The sequence below is a fragment of the Pseudophryne corroboree genome, chromosome 5 (assembly GCF_028390025.1).
Source record: "Pseudophryne corroboree isolate aPseCor3 chromosome 5, aPseCor3.hap2, whole genome shotgun sequence".
NCBI classification, from domain to species: Eukaryota; Metazoa; Chordata; class Amphibia; order Anura; family Myobatrachidae; genus Pseudophryne; species Pseudophryne corroboree.
In genome coordinates, this window is record NC_086448.1 from 441,342,523 (window position 1) to 441,367,522 (window position 25,000).

A 25,000-nucleotide genomic window follows, 5' to 3' on the forward strand; every position below is an offset into this window, starting at 1 on the left:
TGGATTCTCAATATCCTGTAGTCGCCGCTGGTTCCGACGACTCGTCTGACCTTCTTGGGCATGATTCTGGACACGGAACAGAAAAGGGTTTATCTTCCAATGGAAAAGGCTCAAGAACTCATGACTCTGGTCAGGAACCTATTGAAACCAAAACAGGTGTCAGTGCATCACTGCACTTGAGTCCTGGGAAAGATGGTGGCATCTTACGAGGCCATTCCATTCGGCAGGTTCCATGCGAGGACCTTCCAATGGGACCTACTGGACAAGTGGTCCGGGTCACATTTACAGATTCACCAGTTTATCACCCTGTCCCCCAGGGCCAGGGTATCTCTCCTGTGGTGGCTGCAGAGTGCTCACCTTCTAGAGGGCCGCAGGTTCGGCATACAGGACTGGGTTCTGGTGACTACGGACGCGAGCCTCCGAGGTTGGGGAGCAGTCACACAAGGAAAAAACTTCCAGGTTCTTTGGTCAAGTCAAGAGACTTGTGTTCACATCAACGTCCTGGAGCTGAGGGCCATATACAACGCCCTTCGTCAAGCGGAGACCTTGCTTCGCGATGTACCAGTTCTGATCCAGTCAGACAACATCACCGCAGTGGCTCATGTAAACCGCCAGGGCGGCACAAGGAGCAGAGTGGCAATGGCGGAAGCCACCAGGATTCTTCGCTGGGCGGAAAATCATGTAAGCACACTGTCAGCAGTGTTCATTCCGGGAGTGGACAACTGGGAAGCAGACTTCCTCAGCAGACACGACCTGCATCCAGGAGAGTGGGGGCTACATCAGGAAGTCTTCGCACAGATTGTAAGTCAGTGGGGACTGCCCCAGATAGACATGATGGCGTCCCGCCTCTACAACAAAAAGCTGCAGAGGTATTGCGCCAGGTCAAGAGAGCCTCAGGCGGTAGCTGTGGACGCCCTAGTGACACCGTGGGTGTTCCAGTCGGTCTGTGTTTCCTCCTCTTCCTCTCATCCCAAAGGTGTTGAGAAAAATAAGAAAAAGAGGAGTACAGACCATTCTCATTGTTCCAGATTGGCCACGAAGGGCCTGGTACCCGGATCTGCAGGAGATGCTCACAGAAGATCCGTGGCCTCTTCCTCTAAGACAGGACCTGTTGCAACAGGGGCCCTGTCTGTTCCCAGACTTACCGCGGCTGTGTTTGACGGCATGGTGGTTGAACGCCGGATCCTAGCGGAAAAGGGCATTCCGGATGAGGTCATTCCTACTCTGATAAAGGCTAGGAAGGACGTGACAGCTAAACATTATCACCGTATATGGCGAAAATATGTTTCTTGGTGTGAGGCCAGGAATGCTCCTACTGAAGAATTCCATCTGGGCCGTTTCCTTCACTTCCTACAAACTGGAGTGAATTTGGGCCTAAAATTAGGCTCCATTAAGGTTCAAATTTCAGCCTTATCCATTTTCTTTCAAAAAGAATTGGCTTCTCTAGCAGAAGTATAAACTTTTGTGAAGGGAGTGCTGCATATGCAGCATCCTTTTGTACCTCCGGTGGCGACTTGGGACCTTAACGTGGTGGTGTTTCCTTAAGTTGCACTGGTTTGAACCACTTAAAACGGTGGAGTTAAAATATCTCACTTGGAAAGTGGTCATGTTGTTAGCCTTGGCTTCAGCTAGGCGAGTGTCGAAATTGGCGGTTTTGTCTCATAAAAGCCCCTACCTAGTTTTCCATATGGATAGGGCGGAGTTGCGGACCCGTCCTCAATTTTTGCCTAAGGTGGTGTCATCTTTTCATATGAACCAACCTATTGTGGTACCTGTGGCTACACGAGACTTGGAGGATTCAGAGTCCCTTGATGTGGTCAGGGCTTTGAAAATTTACGTGGCCAGAATGGCTAGAGTCAGAAAAACAGAAGCACGGTTTGTCCTGTATGCTGCCAACAAAGTTGGCACTCCTGCTTCAAAGCAGACTATTGCTCGCTGGATCTGTAACACGATTCAGCAGCCGCATACGACGGCTGGATTGCCGTTACCAAAATCGGTCAAGGCCCATTCCACTAGGAAGGTGGTCTCGTCTTGGGCGGCTGCCCGAGGGGTCTCTGCACTACAGCTGAGCTGCTACTTGGTCGGGTTCAAACCTTTGCAAAATTCTATAAGTTTGATACCCTGGCTGAGAAGGACTCCTGTTTGTTCAATCGGTGCTGCAGAGTCATCCGCACTCTCCCGCCCGTTTGGGGGCTTTGGTATAAACCCCATGGTCCTTACGGAGTCCCCAGCATCCTCTAGGACGTAAGAGAAAATAAGATTTTAAACCTACCGGTAAATCTTTTTCTCGTAGTCCGTAGAGGATGCTGAGCGCCCGTCCCAAGTGCGGACTACTTCTGCAGGACTTGTATATAGTTTTGCTTACATAAGGGTTATGTTGTAGTTTCATCGGTCTCCGACTGATATGTTGTTTTTTCATACTGTTAACTGGTTGGTTTATTACAAGTTATACGGTGTGTATGGTGTGGGCTGGTATGAATCTTGCCCTTGGTTAACAAAAATCCTTTCCTCGTACTGTCCGTCTCCTCTGGGCACAGTTTCTCTAACTGAGGTCTGGAGGAGGGGCATAGAGGGAGGAGCCAGTGCACACCCATACCTAAAGTCTTTTTTAAAGTGCCCATGTCTCCTGCGGAGCCCGTCTATCCCCATGGTCCTTACGGAGACCCCAGCATACTCTACGGCAGAGATTTTCAACCTTTTACAACTCGCGGCACACTGAACAAACTTTAAATATTGCCAAGGCACACCATTTTTTTTAACGCAAATATAATGGTGATGCATGGTCTGGTTGCGTGTCCTAGGATGTCATGTCTCTGCTTCTCCGTAGGTAATGCCTGAGCCACATCTGAGAATGCCAGAAGAGCCCAACACTGCCCAGGCCCAAAATTAGAACTGGCTCTGCAACCACTAAACCCACCAGTATTGATCATTCCAGGGCCTCAGTAGCGGCAAAACACTGACGGGCCTGGCTCTGCTTCTATGGCGGCACACCTGGAAACTGGTCAGGGCACACTAGTGTGCCACGGCACAGTGGTTGAAAAACACTGCTCTACGGACTACGAGAAAAAGATTTACCGATAGGTATAAAATCTTATTTTTTTTCTACCCGATCCCTTCCCAGCTTATCAGAGAAGCGTGGGTCTGGGATCGTTGGTGCTGCAGAAGGGCAGCAGATGGTCTGTCGGTGCTCATAAAAGCAGAGGGGCTAGTGGGGGGTGGGGGTGTTAAGTCTGCAGCTTAGTCGACCGCGGACAGCTCTCATAGCTGCCGCGGTCCGACGCTGCAGGACAGAGGGGGGGGTAATGTCCGCAGGGAAGCCCCAATAACTAAGCTGCGTTTAGGCAGCAAACAGCTCAGGGTTGTAATATCACAATAATATGCATGACTACTGGGCAATATAAGACATATATATATATATATAGATATATATCTGGATGTGTGTGTGTGTGTATGTATGTATATATATATATATATATATATATATATATATATATATATATATATATATATATATGCGAAAGTACGGCACTAACAACCACTTGGCAGCCAAAATAACGACAGGAAGCAGATTAACTGTACTGTTATTTTGGCTGCCAAGTGGTTGTGAGTACCGTACTTTCGTTTCCCTACATGCTTCATTGGTAAGGGCACCAAACCCAGCTAATTGATCACTCGTGGAGTGCCGGGCCTGCTGCACTATATATATATATATATATATATATATATATATATATATATATATATATATATATATATATATATATATATTACAGAGGTCTGATTGTGTGTATATACAAGTGTGTGTGTATATAGATAGAGATATATATATATATATATATATATATATATATAGATAGATAGATAGATAGATAGATAGATAGATAGATAGATAGATAGATAGATAGAGAGAGAGAGATTGGTGTATCAGCTAACATTACAATCTATTCTTGCAATAAACAAACACATAGCGGACACCATTTTAACATTACTTCCTGGTTCTTCCCAGTAAGTTGCTGCCCTACAACACTCAGCCTCTGGAGGAGCCAAGGTGTTAGGCGTTTTAGTTGTTTTTGTAAAGCACACTATAATACAGATTTAAACACACTTTACTAACGGGGTACTAAGTCACGATATGGGTCTGTCCTTCTGTACTTACTGGTTGGTGTACATAAGCAGTAAGTCTAATGCAAAGTCAAACAAGCAGCTTCGCTGCAGAGTCTGTCACACAGTGTGTCGGACAAATGCGACTGCACAGACTGACCCTTGCCGATCCTCTTTGGGGGGGGAATGCGAGCGCATGTACTGCCTGGGGGGACAAATTATGATGATTTGTCTTATAAATGACTGTTTCAGCTAGATTGTTTGCTGTCGATTCACCACCAGGCCTCATATCAACAGGCCAGTACGTCAGGTTCTCAACTGTTATCCCTTGTGAGTTTCAGCCTACGACGTTTAATTACACGTCGGAGCATACCCTACAGTACACTGCAGTAGGGAGGTTGCTTCGCCCTGATTTGGTGGGAGTTTGGGTTAACAAGGCTGTAGTGGCATGGCACTCCAGTTCACATTGCCCAGCAAGAAGAACACCTTACACTTCTCGCTGATTACAGCTTCGGTGGACGTCGGACAGTTTTGTTCTCGCCTTTCAGTTTCACTAGTTGCGGCACGACGTCCACTTTGGCTACGTTCTTAACAGGTGGAGTCGGAATTTGAACGAGAATAGAGGCATTACCTTACGCTGGCTAGAGGTTTGGTCCTGTCTTGGACACCTGCCTTTCGCAGACCACTAAGGGGAAAATCTGATTTCCTACCGTTGTCTACGCAAATTCCTGAATGGAATTACTCAGGATATTGTCTTTACGCCTCAGTCCATTTGGCGCCGTGCTACAGAAGCAGCCATACACAGACCATGTGGTAGACTACGGTTATGGTACTGCCACCTACTTCGAGATGTCTCTAACCAAGTTTCAGTGACCTTTACATCTAAGCTACTGACAAGCCAGTGCCTTAATGGGGTTCCAGCATCTCCGATCGTCAGTTGTGGACATCCACAGTTGAGTGGATCCGCAGAGTTCGATTCACAGATTATGACAATACAGTCAACTAGTAGTCTCAGTAGTTGGATACCGCAGTCAACACCAGAGTCGCGGTATTATTTCGGTTTGGGATAGTTCCAAATCTGGATGACTGTCAGTCCGATACTGACCCTGCAGACAGTACGTCGTTTGCTACAGATTCATCATAGAATACTTGCAGTCGGTGACTGCTGGTTGGAATCCACAGTAATACCGGATTACGATGGATCTCGTATTTAGACGAATCAGGCCTACTTATGGTTTGCTGTAAAAATCCATTCTTACTTTCAACCGCTACCGTTTGGCTTCTTATCGGCGCCTCGTGTAGTCACAAGTAAAGGCTATTATGATGGCTCATCTCAGATCCCTGAGAGTGATAACAGCTCCGTACTTTGGAGATCTGCTCATCAACTCTCCATCTCAACGCTTACTACTGCAACGTGCCTTACTAATGTACAATGGAGTCGTTCAGCACGGTTGATATGTCAACCTCAAGAAATCAACCCTCATTCCAGCACAAAGGATTGATGCATAGGAATGATTCCGTGGATACATGGATTTCCCTGCCTGAATACAACACAAAGTGTTCGTCATAGTGTACAGTTAGTACGCAATTCCACGGGCTGTCTTGGTGCATTTGGGGCATTCGACTATTAGGAAGGAGAGTGGCTTATTTCGACGCACTCCAGTTCGCAGGAGTTCACTCAGGTAATTTTCACCTGAATGTTATTGCACACATCTACGGTTCACGGGCAGTCAGACAACGCAACGGCAATCGCATACACATTAATCAGGAAGTGCGGTTGTCTCCAAGGGCCAGAGTATCACTACCCTGGTTGCTCCAAGTACACTATCTCACCGCAGGGAGAATGTTCGGCATCTGGAATTGGATAATTCTTGCAACGGACGCGAGTCTCAGGTTGGGGAGCTGTGGTCCAAACTGGTCAACTTCAGGGTCTCTGGTCAGATCACGGAAGATTGCTGTCAATTAACTGCCCTGGTATTCAGGCCAATTTCCAACGCGCTGCACCAAGCGGTGCACATGCTCCAGTCTCAGAGACGAGGAGAAATTCCAGGTCGCATGGCCATGCGGGAAGTTGCTTGAATCCTCAATTGGGCCGAACATCACCAGGTGATATTGGCGACAGTGTTTATTCTGAAGTGGTCAACTGGGAAGCAGATTATCCCAGCTGTCAGGATTTTCATCCAGGAAACTGGGAATTGGCTTTAGCAGCGTTCCAGATGTTGGTCCAGTGGTGGAATTACCCACAGGGGGATCTAATGGCATGTTGCCAAAAATATCATCAAAACATCCCAGTATGTGTACAGAACAAGAGCTCCATAGGCAGTGGATGCTCTCCCGATCACGTGGCCGTACAGCCTTATGTATCTGTTTTCACCGTTTCCACTGCTTCCTCGGTTGCTAAAGCGGACCAAACGAGAGTCTGCGATGCTCATTCTAGTGGCGCCTTATTGGTCTCGGAGAGCATGGTTCTCAGATCACCGCAAACTACTCGCAGCCGATCCTTGTCCGCTTCCGCCACGTCCGGACCTGTTACAGCAGAGTCCGTTCCTTTACCCTGATTTAGCACGGCTGCGTTTGACGGGGTGGCTGTTGAAACCGCCCTCTTAAGAAGGGAGGGCGTTCCACACGTTCTTGGGAACGTCATGGGCAGGCTACAACCGCCTGCATCAGTGTCTGACCATTCCACACGTTCCTTGGGAACGTCATAGGCAGCAGGTCGTGGATCTTCTAAGAAACAACTTAGACGAGCTGCTACATGGTCATCAGTGCATGACCATCAGTGCGCATGTTGGTGCGTGTTTACAAGTTTGCATGTTTACGGCATCAGCATCTAGATTTGGCCGTCTAGTGTTACAGGTGCCAAACAGCTCTCCCGCCTAAGGGGGAAACTTTGGTACGTCCCAAGAGTACTCCAGTGACCCCTAGTGGATGAAAAAGAAAATAGGATTTTGGTACTTACCAGATAAATGCTTTTCTTTGAATCCATAGTGGGCACTGGACGCCCACCCAGAGCAGTTTACCTGTCTTGTGGTAAGTTCAGTGGATCTTATGGTAACACACTATCACCGATGGATACAATGGTACGATGATATCTATTATGGTGTCAACTGCTTAGTTGTCAGGTTATGTGTCAACTTTAGTGTTGACCATTATATTATACTGTTTTATATGTAATTCTCTATAGTTCATCCTCTCTATCGCTCCTGTTCGGCTCAGTAAAAATACTGAAGGCTCTATGGGAGTATGGAGGGGGTGACCAGTTACTAATTTAAATGTGCCATTCCTGGCTACGCCCCGTCCATATCCCAAGAGTACTCCAGTGCCCCCTATGGATTCAAAGAAAAGGATTTATCTGGTAAGTACCAAAATCCTATTATCTCTCGGATTCCCGGTTTGTGCTGACAGTCACACTGCACTGGGAGTTTTTGCTAAGGTATATCGCTGCTAACATTGTACTAGGTTGCCTGATATTGTGCTTATCATGTCATCTATACAAGGCAACGGAACTGGGCTTCTCCCACATTGCGTGGTGGTGATGCTGCAGTCACGTGTGAGGATAACATGGCAGCAGAGCGTTCAGGTTCAGGGGGGGAGGTTCCTTACCCCCCAGTGGGTCTGTAGCACCGTGGGCAACTAATGACCCACCTTGGGCTACCTTCTCCACATTGTTGCATATGCTGGTAACTAAACTTACGCCCCCTGTGGGACCTCCTATGCCACTGCAGCAATTTATGGTCCCTGCTGTCAATCCGCCGTGGGTGGCTCAAATCTCAACACAGCTACAGCACTTGAACCTATCGCTGACTAACAATAAGTCTCACTCTCGTCCACCTAAGACTAAGTAGTCTTCTAAACGTGCCGCTACATCCTCACAATCCACCGCTGTTCCGGACACATCCTCTGAGGAGGATGGTGCATACACTGACCCCACAGACACTGACTCTGATAGGGAACGGAAGTCACTGGTGGATGTCGCTGATTTGATTGAGGCTATCGGGCTCCTTCTTCAGGTCTCTGATAAACCTGAGCCTGCGGCTGTCTCTAAAAATCCGGACATAAGTAAATGTAAGAAGGTGGTTAAACAAGTTTTACCTCATTCTCAACACCTGGCTGACATACATCAGGAATCCTGGGAAAATCCAGGTACGAAATTCACACCGCATAAGAGACTGTTGGCTACTATCCTCTCTGCGGAGCTATGTAAAAATTGGGAAACTCCTCCACCTGTAGATTCTCATTTGGCTCGCATGGTAGTTTCCACAGCTCTGCCAGTAACTACCGTCACCTCTGTGAAGGAACCGACTGATAGACGCGTGGAGAGTTGTCTGAAAGCGATTTACACCCTAACGGGGGCTGTGCATAGGTCAACCATTGCAGCAACTTGGGCTTTTGAAGCATGGGCTCAGGAGCTAGAGGCGGAGCTGCCTTCCAACACTTCTGATCATGCTAGACAATGTCTCTCATATATTGCCACGGCTTCTCAGTACCTTAAGGAGGCGTCTTCCGATGCCGGGGTGCTGGCGGCCAAGGCTGCCACTACGTCCATCTTGGCTCGCTGTATCCTGTGGTTGAGATCCTGGTCGGTGGATATGGATTCCAAGAAAACCCTGGAGGGTGCTTCCTTTTAAGGGAGACATTCTTTTTGGTGAAGACTTGAATAAGATTGTGGCTGATCTGGCTACTGCTAAAACAGCTTGCCTACCTAGTAAGGCTGCTTCCGCGCAGAAGGCTAAAAGTACTTTCTCTCGACCCTTTCGTCCTCCAGGTAAAGCAAAAGGTCAGGCGTACCCAAAGCAGACTCGTACTTCCAAACCTGCAAAGCCCAGACACAGATACCTGGGTAAGGGAAGTCGTCACTCGAGGTTACACCGTACCCTTCAAGAACCGTCCCCCTCATCGAATTTGCCTGACAGATGTCCCTTTGGACCCGATGAAGGCAGCCACTTTTCATTCGGTGGTACAATCCCTCCTGACCACAGGAGTGGTAGTACGGGTGCCTCTGGCTCTATTGCCTCTATTCACCTCTGTTTCTAGTCCCGAAACCGAACGGGTCCTCGCGTCCCATTCTCAATCTAAAGTCCTTGAACAAGCATGAGGGTCTCCAAGTTTCTTATGGAAACTACGCTCTATTGTTCTGGCCTTGGAGCCTGGGGACTATATGGTCTCCCTGGACATACAGGATGCCTACCTGCATATTCCTATTGCAGTGTCTCATCAGCAGTACCTGAGGTTTGCGGTGGGCAACCTTCATTACCAATTTCGGGCGTTACCCTTTGGTTTGACAACTGCTCCCCATGTTTTCAACAAAGTAATAACGGTCATGACGCGCTACACTCCGCCGTTAAGGGGTCAGGATCCTACCGTACCTAGACGATTTGTTAATCCTGGTAAAGTCCCCAAAGGTTCTCCTGTGTCATCTAGATTTGACTGTCCAGGTCATGAGAGCCCACGGGTGGCTTGTCAACTGGAAGAAATTATCTCTGGTTCCTGCTCGGAGCAATCAGGACAGGATTCGATGCTTCCTATCTCGCCCGCAAGTGTCGATACATTCGGCAATGCAGGTGCTAGGTCTCATGGTGTCAGCTTTCGACATGGTGGAGTATGCGCAATTCCATTCTCGCCCTCTGCAGAAGTTAAATCTGACCAAGTGGGACGGCCTGCCTCACTGGATCAGATCTCACATGATCACCTTATCTCCGGAGGTCCGCCTGTCACTGGCTTCAGGACCATCGATTTGAGCAGGGGCCGTACCTTCTGGATATCCAACTGGGTCCTGCTGACGACACTCTGAGAGGTTGGGACGTGGTGTTGGAACAACGCTCCCTTCAGGGTCGGTGGACAGAGGAGGAGTCTTTACTCCCGATAAATATTCTGGAACCGCGGGCAGTGTTCAATGCATTGACAATGGCCCAGCATTTGATACAGAACAGACCTGTTCAAGTACAATCGGACACAGCCACCACGGTGGCATACATCATTCATCAAAGCGCCACTCGAAGCTGCATGGCAATGAGGGAAGTATCAAGGATTCTTCAGTGGACAGAACGCCATCTGCCGGCCATATACGCAGTGTTCATTCCAGGGATCCTAAACTGGGAAGCGGACTTTCTCAGTCGTCAGGACGTACACGCCGGAGAATGGAGCTGCCTTCCGATGTGGACCTGATGGCGTCTCGATACAATCACAAGGTTCCGGTCTTCAGAGCAAGGACAAGGGATCCTCAAGCAGCGTTCGTGGACGCTCTGGCAATTCCATGGAACTTTCGGCTGCCGTACGTGTTCCCTCCGGTGTCACTCCTGCCCAGAGTAATACGGAAGTTCAAGCAAGACGGCGGAAACCTACTTCTGGTAGCTCCAGCGTGGCCCAGGCGGCACTGGTTCTCCGATCTACAGGGCCTTTCGTTGGATCGTCCCCTTCTACTTCCACAACGACCAGATCTCCTCGTTCAGGGCCCTTGTGTTTACCAGGACTTGGCCCATCTGGCTTTGACAGCGTGGCTCTTGAAGCTTCCGTCTTGAGGGCCAAGGGTTTTTCTGAGGTGGTCGTTCAAACTATGTTGAAGTCCCGTAAGCCGGCTTCTGCTTGGATTTACCATAGGGTCTGGAATGCTTACTTTACTTGGTGTGCGTCTCATAATCATGACCGTTTAGTACGGCCAAACTGTTGGCCTTTCTACAACAGGGCCTGGACTTAGGCCTTCGTCTGGCCTCTCTCAAGGTTCATATTTCTGACTTGTCGGTTTGGTTTCAGAGAAAGATTGCAGCCCTACCTGATGTTCATACATTCACTCAGGGCGTGTTACGGATTCAACCTCCTTACGTACGACCTGCGGCCCCTTGGGATCTGTCGGTTCTGGAGGCATTGCAAGAGTCTCCGTTTGAGCCTCGTGCGTCTGCAGACCTTAAGTGGCTTTCCCTTAAGGTTTTGTTTTCGCTGGCTATCGCTTCAGCTAGAAGGGTCTCTGACTGGGTGCCTTATCCTGTAAGTCCCACCATCTGATTTTTCACCGTGAACGGTCTGTTCTTAGAACGCTTCCGGGTTATTTACCCAAGGTGGTGTCTTCCTTCCACCTTAACCAGGAGATTGTGGTTCTGTCTTTTAATTCTCCTGAGTGCTCATCTAAAGAGCAGTCTTTGGATGTGGTTCGGGCTCTCCGTATCTATGTGAAGAGAACCTCCTCCTTTAGGAAATCTGATTCTCTGTTTGTACTGTTTGGTTTTCACAAACGTGGCGGGACTGTTCACAAGCAGATCTTGGCCAGATGGATTAGAATGGTGATTGCACATGCTTATGTGCAGGCTGGTCTTCCAGCTCCTGCTACCATTAAAGCCCATTCTACTCTGTTTGTAGGACCTTCTTGGGCAGCCCGCCGTGGTGACCCTTGAACAATTGTGCAAGGCGGCTACGTGGTCCTCAGTGAGCACGTTCATAAGGTTCTATGCCTTCGATACTTCCACCTCCCAGGATGCTTCCTTTAAACGCCTGGTTCTTGTGCCCGCTACAGTGCGTCCCCTCCCATAAGGAACTGCTTTAGGACATCCCTGATGTTAATCCTTGTGGAGCTCAGTGTACCCCGCAGCAGAAATCGAGATTTATGGTAAGAACTTACCGTTGTTAAATCTTTCTGTGAGGTACACTGGGCTCCACAAACCACCCACCCTGACGCACTTAGCTTCTTTAGGTTGGTATAGCATTAGCTGCTGACACCCTCCCCTGTAGTGAGTGTGTGGTCTATGTGGCTACTCATGTTTGTCATCTCTGGTACCTGCTATTGCATTGGGCTGGTTAACAAATCTGAGCTCCTGTGCACGGAGGCGGGGTTATAGAGGAGGCAGCGCTGTGCATCTTGGGAACAGTCTAAGCTAGGGGTGGGCAAAATACGGCCCGCAGGCCGGATGCGGCCCGCAAACCGATCCTGCCCGGCCCACTGCCTCCCACCAGCGAGCAATGACAAGCGGCCCGACCGGCTGAGCTGCTTGTCATTGCTCTGAGCTGCAGTACCTCCAAGCTGCCACCGGCGCCTCTCTCCCCTGCTGCTCCTGCTGCTGCGCTGTAGCAGCCTCCTCCAGAGTCCCCAGTGACAACGGCTGTGTTCAGCCGAGAAGGGGGCGGGGCTACGTGCCGGTAAGGGGGCGGGGCTACACAGGACCTCAGGGGGCGGGGCTACACGGGACAAGAGCCAGACTGCTGCAGATCCATCCTTCCTGCCACTGCCAGCCAGATCAGTAAGTTAATGGGAAAAGTGAAAGAAAGTGTGTGTGTGTGTGTGTGTGTGTGTGTGTATGTATATTTGTGTGTGTGTGGGCAGTTTGGGGGAGAGATCTTTAGCTCTCGCTGTACCAACCCCTCCCGTGTTCTGTCACTGTCCCCACCCCCCCCACCCCCGTGTTCTGTCACTGTCACCCCCCCCCCCCCCCCCCCCCCGTGTTCTGTCACCATGTCACCCCCATGTTCTGTCACTGTCACCCCCCCCCCGTGTTCTGTCACTGTCACCCCCCCCCCCGTGTTCTGTCACTGTCACCCCCCCCCCCCCGTGTTCTGTCACTTGCAACCCCCCCCCCCCCGTGTTCTGTCACTGTCACCCCCCCCCCCGTGTTCTGTCACTGTGTCGCACCCCCCCCCGTGTTCTGTCACTGTGTCGCACCCCCCCCGTGTTCTGTCACTGTGTCGCACCCCCCGTGTTCTGTCACTGTGTCGCACCCCCCGTGTTCTGTCACTGTGTCGCACCCCCCGTGTTCTGTCACTGTGTCGCACCCCCCGTGTTCTGTCACTGTGTCGCACCCCCCGTGTTCTGTCACTGTGTCGCACCCCCCGTGTTCTGTCACTGTGTCGCACCCCCCGTGTTCTGTCACTGTGTCGCACCCCCCGTGTTCTGTCACTGTGTCGCACCCCCCGTGTTCTGTCACTGTGTCGCACCCCCCGTGTTCTGTCACTGTGTCGCACCCCCCGTGTTCTGTCACTGTGTCGCACCCCCCGTGTTCTGTCACTGTGCCGCACCCCCGTGTTCTGTCACTATGCCACCCCCCCCCCCCCCCCCCCCCCGTGTTCTGTCACCCCCACCGTGTTCTGTCACCGCGTCACCCCTTTCCCCAGGGGCCATAACACACTGGATAATTTGCTTGCTGCACAATAATTATCCTAAATAAAATGTTAATGTGTAAAAAGGCTCTCTACCTGCCGTAATGTGTGTAAAAGGGGCTCTACCTGGTGTAATGTGTGTAAGTGGCGCTGTGTGGCGCAATTTGAATAATGGAGACTATTGTGCAGCCTAATATGAATCTGTATTTTTTGCCCACACCCCTTCCACATGAAGCCACGTCCCTATATTTTTGGCAAGTGGGGCGAGCTGCTATTTTGTATGTGGCCCTCGGATACTGACAGGAAATGTCAAGTGGACCCTCAGCTGAAATAATTGCCCACCCCTGGTCTAAGCTGTGAGCCTGTTGGTTCCTCGGATCAAGATCCTACTCTACATCCTGATGTTAATCCTTGTGGAGCCCAGTGTACCTCGCAGAAAGAGATTTAACAACGGTTAGTTCTTACCATAAATCTCGTTTTTTCTTTAGCAGGGGCAGTGACATGCCCAGTTATGGCATTAGCCTGGGTAGCTAAAGCAGTAGCAGGCTGGGCAGAAGCTTTGAAAGAAGACCTTTCAACAGCTACAAGAGAATAGTTATCCCATATTGAATGTATAAAACAGGCCGCTATTTTTTTTTTATTTTTTTTTTTGAAGAAGCTACCCTGGTAATGGGTACAGTAGCTTCTCAGGCTACAGCTTTACCAGTAGTAGCTCGCAGAGCTATTTGGTTACGTGCATGGAAGGCGGACTAGGAATCTAAGAAGGTTTTGGAATTGTCTCTTGTTAAAAATGATCTGGCACAGAATTAAATCTTATGCCTGAAGCAGACTCTAAAAAGGTGATATTTCCTTCTTCATATAAGGCTAAAGCCAGTTTTGCTGTTTACTGATCATTTCGGGCTCAAAGTAAAGCAAAAGGAAAAGTTTACAGCAAGCAGCCTCAGTCCGATAAATCTGGTATGACTAAGAGGAAGCAGAATTGGTCAACTAGACGCCCAGCTTCTAAACAGAAGACAAAACATTGGCCTGATGGGGCGGACCTCCACCCGGGGGAACCCAGGGTGGGAAGCAGATTTCTTTGTTTTGCACAGCTTTAGCTACAGTCAACCACAGTGACGTGTGCAAGAAGCTGTGTCTCACGGTTACACTTTTTCCTTCTTGAGAAACCTTCCTCAGATTCTTTTGTACCAGCCTGTCTCCTGTGGAATCAAAGACCTATTTCTTATTCAGAAACCAAATGGATCATACCGACCCGTTTTCAATTTCAAGACAAATCTATCTGGGTGCCTCAATTCCATATAGAAACCATGCGGCCCATTATCCTGATATTCAGGATGCTTACCTCCATGTACCTATAGCATCTTCTCATCAATGCTATCTCAACCTGTTTCTTGTTCAGAAACCAAATGGTTCTTACTGACCCATTCTCAAGACTCTGAATAAATATGCAATATCTGGGTGCCTCGATTTTCGTATGGAAACCTTGTGGTCTATTATTCTGGCTATGGAGTCGGGGGATTTTATGGTATCCCTGAATATTCAGGATGCTTACCTCCATGTACCTATAGCATCTTCTCATCCATGCTATCTCAGGTTTGCTATCTTTCAACAGCATTTCCAGTTTCAGGCTCTACCTTTTGGATTGGCCACAGCTCCAAGGGTATTTACCAAGATAATGATGGTGATAACAGCTCATCTTCATCATCAGGGAATAAGGATTTTCCCATATCTAGACTACTTTCTTATACTGGCTCAGTCTCCGGAAATTCTGCAACGCTATCTTCAAGTGACTGACTATAGCCTGCCTACAGAACGACTTGCTTATAAATTGGGCAAAGTTCTCTTTAGTTCCATTACAAAGGATGACGTATCTGGTGGCTGTATTGGACACCATTTTTTAGAGAATATTTCTGCCTCTCAATAAAGTAACCACATTGCAGACGAGGATTCAGGAATTGCTACACAGTCGGAGAGTATCCATCCAGGCAGCAATGTGAGTTCTGGGATCCATGGCCTTGACATTCGACATGGTAGAGTATGCTCAATTTCATTCAAGAGCCCTTCAACATCTGATCCTCTCCAGATGGAACAGACGGCATCGGACAATAAAAATTCGGACAATTCTTCCTCAGGAAGTTCATCGGTCATTTGCCTGGTGAATACAGACGGCCCATCTGGACAATGGGCAACCTTTTTTGGATTTCAAACTGGGAGGTTCTGACAACAGATGCAAGTCTTCAGGGCTGGGAAGCTGTGAAAGAACAGTACTCGTTTCAGGGATGCTGGACCAAGGAAAAAGTCATCTGCCAATCAATATTCTGGAACTTTGGACCATCTGCATGGCATACACCCAGGCAAAACAAATTCTTCATGGCAAACTCATTCAGATTCGCTCTGACATTACCACTGCAGTAGCGTACCTCAGTCACGAGGCACTCTAAGTCAAATGGCAATGAAGGAGGTAAGCCGCACATTACGGTGTGCAGAACGTCATCATCCAGCCGTGTCAGCAGTTTTCATACCAGGAGTCCTAAACTGGGAAGCGGACTTTCTCAGCAGGCACGACATACATGCAAGCGAATGGACCTTACATGCTGAAGTCTTCCAGATTCTGGTAAACAAACAAGTGGTGACTGCCGGTGTTGGATCTCATGGCCTCCCATCGGAATAACAAAGTTCCCGCATACGGGTCAAGAACAAAAAAAACAGAAGCAATCTTCGTGGATGCTCTGTGAGTGAGATGGAATTTTCATCTGGCTTACGTGTTTCCACCAATCTCTCTGGTACCCAGAGTCATTTGAAAATTCGAACAGGAAGGGGGCGCTGTGGTACTAATAGCTCCAGCATGGCCCAGAAGAAACTAGTACACAGATCTGCAGAGGTTGTCTGTTGATGCTCCGTTCCTACTACCTCAGTGTCCAGATCTCCTGATTCAGGGTCCCTGTCTCTGCAAAAATCTGGATCGACTATCTTTGACGGCATGGCTCCTGAAATATCCATCTTAAAAAACAATAGGTTTTTCACAAGGTAATTCAGACGTTGGGTAAAGCAAGAAAGCTATCCTCTGATCTCATCTATAACTGTATTTGGCATGCATATTTCCAGTGGTGCGCTGCCAAAGGTTTTGACCCGAACTTTCATAATTTCTAGAATTCTAGCTTTCCTTCAAGAAAGAATGGACAGGGGTTTCCGCATAGCTTCCTTGAAGGTTCAAGTGTCAGCATTATCTGTATGGTTTCAAAATATAACTGCACGCCTACAAGATGTTCGCATTTTTTTCCATAGAATGCTTCACATTGAATCACCTTTTGTTCACCCTACAGCTCCCTGGGACTTAGAAATAGTTCTCAGGGCATTTCAAGTTTCCCCATTTGAAAACACTAAATCGTGTGGAACTCAAATGGTTGACAGCTAAAGAGCTTTTTCTTCTGGCAATTGCTTCAGCTAAAAGAGTATCCGATTTAGGGCACTGTTGTGTCGCCCCCCCTTTGTCTGATATTTCATCCAGATAGAGCAGTTCTTCTGGATATCTTCCTAAGGTGGTCTTTAAGTTCCATTTTAATGAAGAAATAGAAGTTCCGGATTTTCAGTGACTGGACTTCTCTGCGGGAGATGAATCACTGGACATAGTTCGTGCTCTAACGATTTACGTGGACCGTACAAGTGCCATCAGAAAGACTGAGACTCTCTTCGGATTTCTCAAGAAAGGGTGGCCTGCTAATAAACAGACACTGGCGAGCTGGCTTTGGATGACTATATCAGAAGCATACTTCTAAGCTGATCTCCCCCTTCCGGATAATGTCTCTGCCCACTCTACTCGTATGGTAGGTCCGTCATGGGCAGCCCAGCCACATGGTCATCCATTAACACATTCATTAGACATTATGCCTGTGACGCATTTGCCTCTCGGATGCTGCATTTGAGCAAAGGATTTTCCTGTCTAATCAAGAGCATCCCCTCCCTTAGTACTGCTTTAGGACGTCCCAAGGTGATCACTGTGGACCCTGATAGAGAAAGCACAGGTTATGGTAGACTTGCCTATATCACTTTCTTTCTCTGAAGTTCAGTGATTCCACCCTGACGCACCTGATTTGAGAATCTCTGCACTTACTAATCTCTTCCTGTCCTTGTGTATGGGTGGGTGTGTGTATGTTCTTCCTGCCTTAATAGGTCTCCCTCTCGTTTTGAACTGCTCCTGCCTTGAGCTTTGGAACCAACTGAATTGCCTGATCCTAGAGACGGGGATATAGGGGCCGGCCCATTGCATCCTGGGAGTCTGAAAAGCTTAACTCTTCGGTGCCCATTCAGCTGTCGCTTCTTTATATCCCAAGGTAGATCCTTTGGACACTGGACTTCAGAGAGAGAAGTTTATCTAGAAAAGTCTACTGTACCATAACCTCTGCTTTTTTTATTTTTTAGTATACAGTTGTGGCTTTCTTGGAACTCTGCTGGCGGGTGGAGTGTCAGGGGCTCCACAGTGCTCACTCTGCTGATCCTGCCCCTAGTCCTTCATACTCCCAGAGGGAGTCACCTGCTCCGCTGGTTACAGGTGGAATGTCCCAGCTACCATGTGGTGGCCGCAGGTTAGCCAGGTGTTCCATGGGTGGAATTAGCATGTACCCCTTTCTTTTTCATCGTTATTGAGATGGGACTTGCAGCGATCCGCCCCTAACCCCTTTCCTCTCCTTTAGGTCTTCCAATTACATAAAGTATACATCCTGAAACCACAGGGAGAGGAGGTTGTGCACACTGAGTGCCCAGGGAAATTGCAGGTTACCTTAAGGGACAGCCAGTGACCATGGAGAGACAGCAGCACTCCAGGGGCCAGATTCAGTTCATATTGCACCCGTTATCTCCCGTCTAAAGTGATGGGAGATAGAGGGGCTGTACCCTGTTATCGTGCTGATTGTGCTCATTACAGTCTGGTTTAGGCTCGCCAAGCGCCTAAACCCGACTAAAGTAATAGGTGTGCTCGTGTAGAGACCCGTTTGGGCGCCCTAACAGGGGTCTCTACACTACACAAATTTCAGCTCGCTACCTACGGGTGGTAGCGAGCTGAAATTAATATGTTGTGGCCGTCGGCAGTAGCATTGGAATTACTGCCGGCGGGCGCGATAGATTCGGGAGGGGGAGTGGGGCATTTAAATCTGGCCCCAAGAGTTGCTGCTGCAGATATTCCACATGCATGTGGTCTCATCGCGCTGTAGTCACGGCTCAGCCATGTCTGGGAATAATGGCGTAGGTCTAGGTGACAGAGATGCAGTGGTTAGGGGGTACCACTACAGGTAAACTCTCCACTTAAGTCGTAGATGCTGACCGCCTCAGGCCCCTACAGTTATCCCTGTCTATTTCTAGCTGACCATTAGTGGGAGAGGTGCTGATCTTCCTTTGTGGTGTCATGGATGCTGCTTGTGTGTATTACTGTAGCAGTGCAGTTAATTTTGGTGTGGGCTTGCAGTAAGTGGGTCTGGAAAGCTGTCGCTAGCTCGATACTTAACATCACAGCTGCTACGCTGTACTGGACTTCTTGTGCTGTAAATGATCTTCGGCTTTTCAATTCCTTCAGATTTTTATAATCTGATGGTGGATTGAAAGGCATTGACTGCATGATCTCTTGTTCCTTCACTTGGGCATTAGTCCTCTAAGCTCCCTCCATGGACTTTTCTTGCGAGTCACCGTCACTAGCAGACATGTTAGGCATGCTGTTTGGCATGATATCATTCTGGAAGAGTCTTCACAATCTCCTCTGGTGGTCTTCCTTTATGATCACAGCAAGCTACTATCCTAATAGCCCTGGTGCTGGCATCTGTTATCGTGCAATGCTGGCACTTATCAGGGATTATGCTTCAGGTGCCTCAGGAACCCGAAGCATTATCCCCAATAAACAGCCACCGGAACCGCGTTAACACGTGGGATTGGGGAATTGTAGGTTCAATTTTGGCCGTTAAAAATGGCCTCTAATTGGATACCGCGATAATGACCATCTGTCTTTAATCACGATAGCCTTCCAAAATTGCTTCAGGGCTAATGTGATACCGCCCTAAGTCTCCCCTTGGACTCTGGATGTCTGTTTTCTCCAGAGCAGTGGTGGTTCTTACTGTTCGTATTCGAGCCAGAAATCTGCTCTTTCCATATTTGCAGACAACATATCGGGGTGTTGGTATCCAGTGTAGGTGATAGATACCTTAAATGCTCTGTTACCCAGTGACCACTCGCTGGTCCTTCAGGTCAGTAGTGGCTGTTGTGCCGATATCGCCGGGATGCGCAAAACGTTTTGTCTGTTACACTTGGACTTTGAGGAAGTTCTTCACAAACTCTTATTTGTGGGTGCTGTGGCATATATTGGAGTCTCTGTAGCGGTTTATTTATTTTAATGGGTAAAACTATATATGTTCTAAAAACATTTGTTTGACATTTATTCCTGCTGCGAAGTGGCATGTAGTTTTTCCTGTGGGTGATCTCCCATCTGATGGTCTTAGACTAGATGGGGTTGGGACCACTTGAACACCTTTAGTTGGGACCACACTTTCGTAAGGTAAGATCAGCCAGGATCCGCTAGCCTTCCTTGTGTATGCTATGGTGGTTCTGACTAGGTTTTCTCTTTCCTCCAATTTTTTTAAAAGTTTTATTGAGTGTGCAGGGAGACAGAGGACCAGAGGGGGATTTTCCAGTACTTTTGGTGGCACCAGACTGGCCAGTTCGGACATTGTCGCCAGTTGTTTTATGGCTGTTTTACAGCTGCTTCTCCATCCAGGTGGATCTTTTCTGCCAAGGTCCAATTATACCGTGTCTTGTCTACCTGGTTAGCACAGAGTGGATGTTGTGACCATATTATTCTTCAGATGCTGGTGAGCTCTCTAGTTCGATCACTCAGGCTGTAACTGGGGCCAGGAAACGACTCTCATATCATTTGTGATCTGTTCGAATTTATTCATTAGAGTGAATGTACAGTACATGCATTCACATTTCTTATTTATTCTGGTTCCATCTAAGGTCCTCCTTATGAGCCATCCTTCGCACGTTGATTTTCTTATACAGGAAGTCGCTCTTGGTGGGTTTTCCTTACATGTCACCAAGGGGTAAATTTACTAAAGCTTCTAAAAATTAAGTTATGTTGACCATAGCAACCAATCAGATTCTCTATCATTCCTCCTGCATCCTAGAAAATGATAAACAGAATTTGATTGCTATGGGCAACATCACCACTTTTGAGAAGCTCTAATATACCCTCATGTCTGCATTCAGATTTTTGTTTCAATATGTTAGATTCCAAATGGCCTCAGATCTGTTTTTACTTCCTCTTTGATGTGCTGTGGATCCTGTCATGCATCGACTGTTATGGATGGTTGCTTTTCTTGTGCTTTCATGTGCACGCACAAGAGAATGATTACTTAAGTGGCTTTTTTTTTATTTTAATTTTTTTATTAGTTTCAGAGACTGCTCTTTTGCCTGTCCAGTTTGTGGCTGTCTTTGCTTTCTTGTTTGAGCGCTTCCTTGGCAGCTTTGTATGAATCATGATTGGCTTGTTGGCCCTGGGTTTTACATTTTGTTTTGTGAGCTTTGCTGATCTAATGTTGTATCTCCATGGTCTCAGTCATGTTTTTGTACAATTATGTCTGAACATAACGTCCGCTATCGACGGCTTTGGAACGTTCCCAGGGCATCTGTCCCCCATATAGAATGAAGGAATAAAGAGTATTTTAGCACTTACCGTTGAATCCATCTATCTGGGGGATACTGCATTCCTACTCCTTGTCATTCTTTTTGTTAGCGTGTGTTTTCTCATTTCAGTATTTTTATTTGGTTCTCTCCTGTGGGTTTGGCCAGTTATAAAGTGAATCCAAGATGGTGGAGGGGAGGGAGACGGCAGAATTCAAATTTTGTTTGCATAAATATCTTCTCTAGGACAGAGCCCTCTACACCTCAAGGTATTGGTATCCCCCACAGAAATGGATATAACATTAAGTACCATAAATCCTCTCACAACACTGGCCAAGCAGCTTGATCAGAGAAGGTCATTAATGCAGTCAATGACTGCATAAATAGTTATTTATGTAGCCCTCATCCAGCCAAGTGTGCCATCTGATTGTTGAATAATCAGCCCTAATCTGATTGACATTAGCAGTCTTTCATGGCCCATACATGTTGCAGTTTGTGAATGAATGTGACAGCATGGTTTTCATGTAGTTGAGTTACTCAATACATTCTGCTAAAAAAAAAAAAAATGGGTGGTGTTTTTTTTTTGTTTTTTTTTTGTAAATTAGTTTTTATTTTTAAAGTTCTGCCAGGGAGCCATAGCATGGTGATTTTCTGATCTGTGCCAACCCAACCCCCAAACGTGATATCACGATGAAGGACCAGAGCACCCTTTGTTTTGCCCTTCTGTGTCGCTCTAAGCTGCAGGTTGCCTTGCAAGCCAAATGCTGGTGCCCCGGCGTGAGCGACAGTGCTGTTCTGCCCGGGATGCAATCAATTTGCCGGCTGTTGGGATCCCAACATCCGACAGGGGCTATTCCCACTCATGGGTGTCTACGACACCCATAGAGCGAGAAAAGAACCTGTGGCAAACGCAACGAGCTCACAAGGAGACTCTTAGCGCTCGCCCCGCTGGGGTTTTTGTTATTTATTTATTTTTTACATTTTCGGTAGATTCTAGATTTCCTGAGAACAGTGTATTCCTTTTTTGTTTAATTTGCTCGTGTCACCATTTGCTCCTGTCCCATAGCCACTGCAGTGACATTTTTGTAATATTTAGCTTTGCCTGTAACTGTTCTGTTGAGTCACTTATCTGAATATCAAATAGGACCTACTTTTGCTAGCACAACATTTGTTAGGCATTGTATGCTGTTTTCAAATGTTACTGCAATGTGCAATGCTAATAGCTGTTTATGCAGTAGTTAGTGCTGACTTTAAAACCAATATATGTATAGATATATATGTAATGTCCATACTGTGCAATATTCAGAGCTCACTAGGACTGCCCATAAGTGGTTGCACACATGTAAAGTAACATCATTTTTAAGTGCTTATGCTCTTTAAGGTGTGCTTTTGAGGTATGTCATTGAGCCTTTTTTGTATTTACATTGTATTAAATTTTCTGTAATTTTTCTTTTTTGCAGAATCCAAAAGCATAACAAGGTAAGGAAAATTAGATATATCTATTTTCACAATACATTAAGTACGGCAATTATGTTTAGTGCAAACCTAAAACCAACTGTTTAACTAATTTTACTGTAAATATTATTGTAATAGTTACCAGCCCGCCAAAATCACTGAAAAACATGACCATAATGTCAGTGCCGGTGGCAGTGCTTTCCTGAACAGAGTAGCATTAGAATTGCTCCGTTGTGTGACATCTAGTGGCTACCTGCATGCAATACATTTGAATCTCTTACCCTCTTCTCCCCTCCCCCCCCCCCTCCCCTCCCTCCCCTCCCCCCCCCCCCTCTCCTCCCTCCCCCCCCCCCCCCCCCCCCTCTCCTCCCTCCCCCAATAGAGGTGAGGAGCAGCGTTAGCTTTTTATTATATAGGGAAGGCTTTTATAAAACAGAAACCAGATAGATGATGGAAGTACAAGAAATTTGCAATAATTATCCTTTATTAAACATGTCAAATGTTAGTAAATTGTGAGTTGTCTAGTGATGTAGCATAAACTTTCTTTTGCTTAGTACCATTTATATGCTTAAGTGTATGTTTATTTATTTTTGTAGACGCAACATTGAAGGCAATGTAAGTAATAAAAAAAAAATATTTTTACATTTTTGTATTGTATTTGACACATACAATCATTTTTTACAAGCTGTCAGCCTAGTGGCCATATTACCAATGCTTATTTCATTAATAGATTCCTATCAAAGAGGTATGGGAAGTTTTATATTTAATAAAGGAAAAAAATATTTTTTTAATTTTTATTGTAAAATGTTTAACATAAGTTAGCATGGTCCTTATCCATTGACCTATGTCCTTTCATATTGCCATGAGTAAGTCATAGTTAATGTGGCTTGCGTAATTAGTTTGTCTTGTGACTGACGTGCTGGTGCAGGTGGTTGTGCGTAAATTACGGTTTAGCAAAGTGCATACAAAATGTTGTATTTCTTTACATACGCTGAGCCTTACACATCTCAAGATGGGGCTGGGCACGAATTGGCAGCATACGTATGAGCTGGTTTACACCAACTGCTTGCACCTGCCTATTAAGAGGCGTATCTTTTGCACCTGCTAACAGGCGCATATGTGTTTCTGCAGGTAGCAGTTTGCTTCAACACGTCCTTAATGTACTCTGCCTGCATTTGCACCCTTTCCCTGTCTCATTCCATCTTTGTAATGAGGCTTAAGTGCAAAATACATGCAAGTCTGCACTAGCACATATTTACCTTTATAGAGGGATTAAGATGTACAATATTTCAGCTCTGCATCAATCACTTGTATATATTATATAACCGTACCCATGTTTGCTGCAAATCTCTCCCACCCCCACATGGTGGAAGGAGTGTTTGGTATGTATCATCTCCTACAAGGCCAAACAGCCTCCTGCTGATACGAGGAGAAGCTCACCCTATATAAGTTTCTTTTACTTGCTAGGTTTCACTTGCCACTGTTATCTACCATTCGTTATAGAAATGGCTATATCTTTTTGTATCTGACAATATGAATCATGCTTTATCACTAAGGGGTGCGTCCTGTATTTCTCCTACATCAAGGCTAGCGACATTGGACCTTGGGTTGTAGGCTGCAACTGCGGAGCTGGCACTTAAGTAGAATTAAACTGTAGCTTTAAGTCCTAAGGTCCTCCCCTGCATGCCAGTGTTCTTTAGGTGCCTTCAGAGAAGGGCTTATTTTAGTGGTGCTGCTAGGCAGCCCTTTGTAGTTAGTTTAGTTTGTTTTTCTATTTTTACTTAGACTACCTGAAAACAGGTATGGTGTGTGTATATTCACCCTTTTAGAGGATGAGGGCCACAGCATTTAAAGCATTTAACAGGCTGTGGCTGCCATTTTGCAGGGTCTTACTATGCGGTGGCTCCCTTGAAGGGGATGTTCTGTTCATCAGATAGCCAGTCTTCATGGGCTATACCAAGCGGTTTCTACACAGAGGGGTGGAGTAACGCTTGTCTAGATGAGAGTGAAGCACAGCGTGAAGAGTGCGGAGCCTGCAGCTGTGGTCTTCCCCTGCATAACTGCAGCTACTGGTTCAGTCCAATTTGCTGCGTAGTTCCCTGAAGCAGACTGCACGTTGTCTTCCTCTGGGATTCTAATCGGAAGAGCACAGTTCTCTTCAGCTCCTCAGCGGTTTGCTTTCTGTGCATACGGCGTCAGAATTTCAGAAAGTTTCCAACAGTTTGGAACTTTTTTTTGTGGGAGGATCCTAAGCAGTGCAGGGCTTGTAAAAGTTTTCCTTTTTCCAGGTGTCTGTTAGAGGTTTCAGAGGAGGATAATCAACTTCTGAATGAGGTTGCTTTTCTGGATGGTGAGAACATGGTGTCTTCATCGGGCCAAGGCGTGGCTGATCTCATTGCTGTAGTTAGGCAGAACCTGGACTGCTTAGATGTAGACTCTAAAGTGGGGGGTCCTTTTTAAGTGTGCCACAAGAATTGTTTTTCCTGCTTTTTTTGTAGTTCACGGTTGTCATCGAAGTGGGTTGGAAGAAACCAGCTAAGAAGAATTCTGTTCCTAGTAAGTTTGCGTGTCTCTATCATCTTCAAGTGGCAGGTTTAGCTAAGCACACTGCTCTTCCGGTTCAGGTCTCAGTGTCCTTCAGGGACCAATTAGATAAAAAACTGGAGTGCGGTCTCATCCATTTTTATGGGTTTGTGGGTGGTTATCC

General features: G+C 47.0%; 1 protein-coding gene across 49 annotated transcripts in view; it reads left to right on the top strand.

Moving 5' to 3' along the window:
- Positions 1–25,000, top strand: part of LOC134927837 (uncharacterized) — a 1,188,393-nt gene that overhangs the window by 1,071,935 nt on the left and 91,458 nt on the right. For all 49 annotated transcript variants that reach the window (XM_063922861.1, XM_063922855.1, XM_063922854.1 and 46 more), the window contains 2 exons: positions 22,299–22,317; positions 22,890–22,908. In XM_063922861.1, the coding sequence (XP_063778931.1) occupies positions 22,299–22,317; positions 22,890–22,908 (38 nt within the window). The remainder of the gene's footprint in view (positions 1–22,298; positions 22,318–22,889; positions 22,909–25,000) is intronic.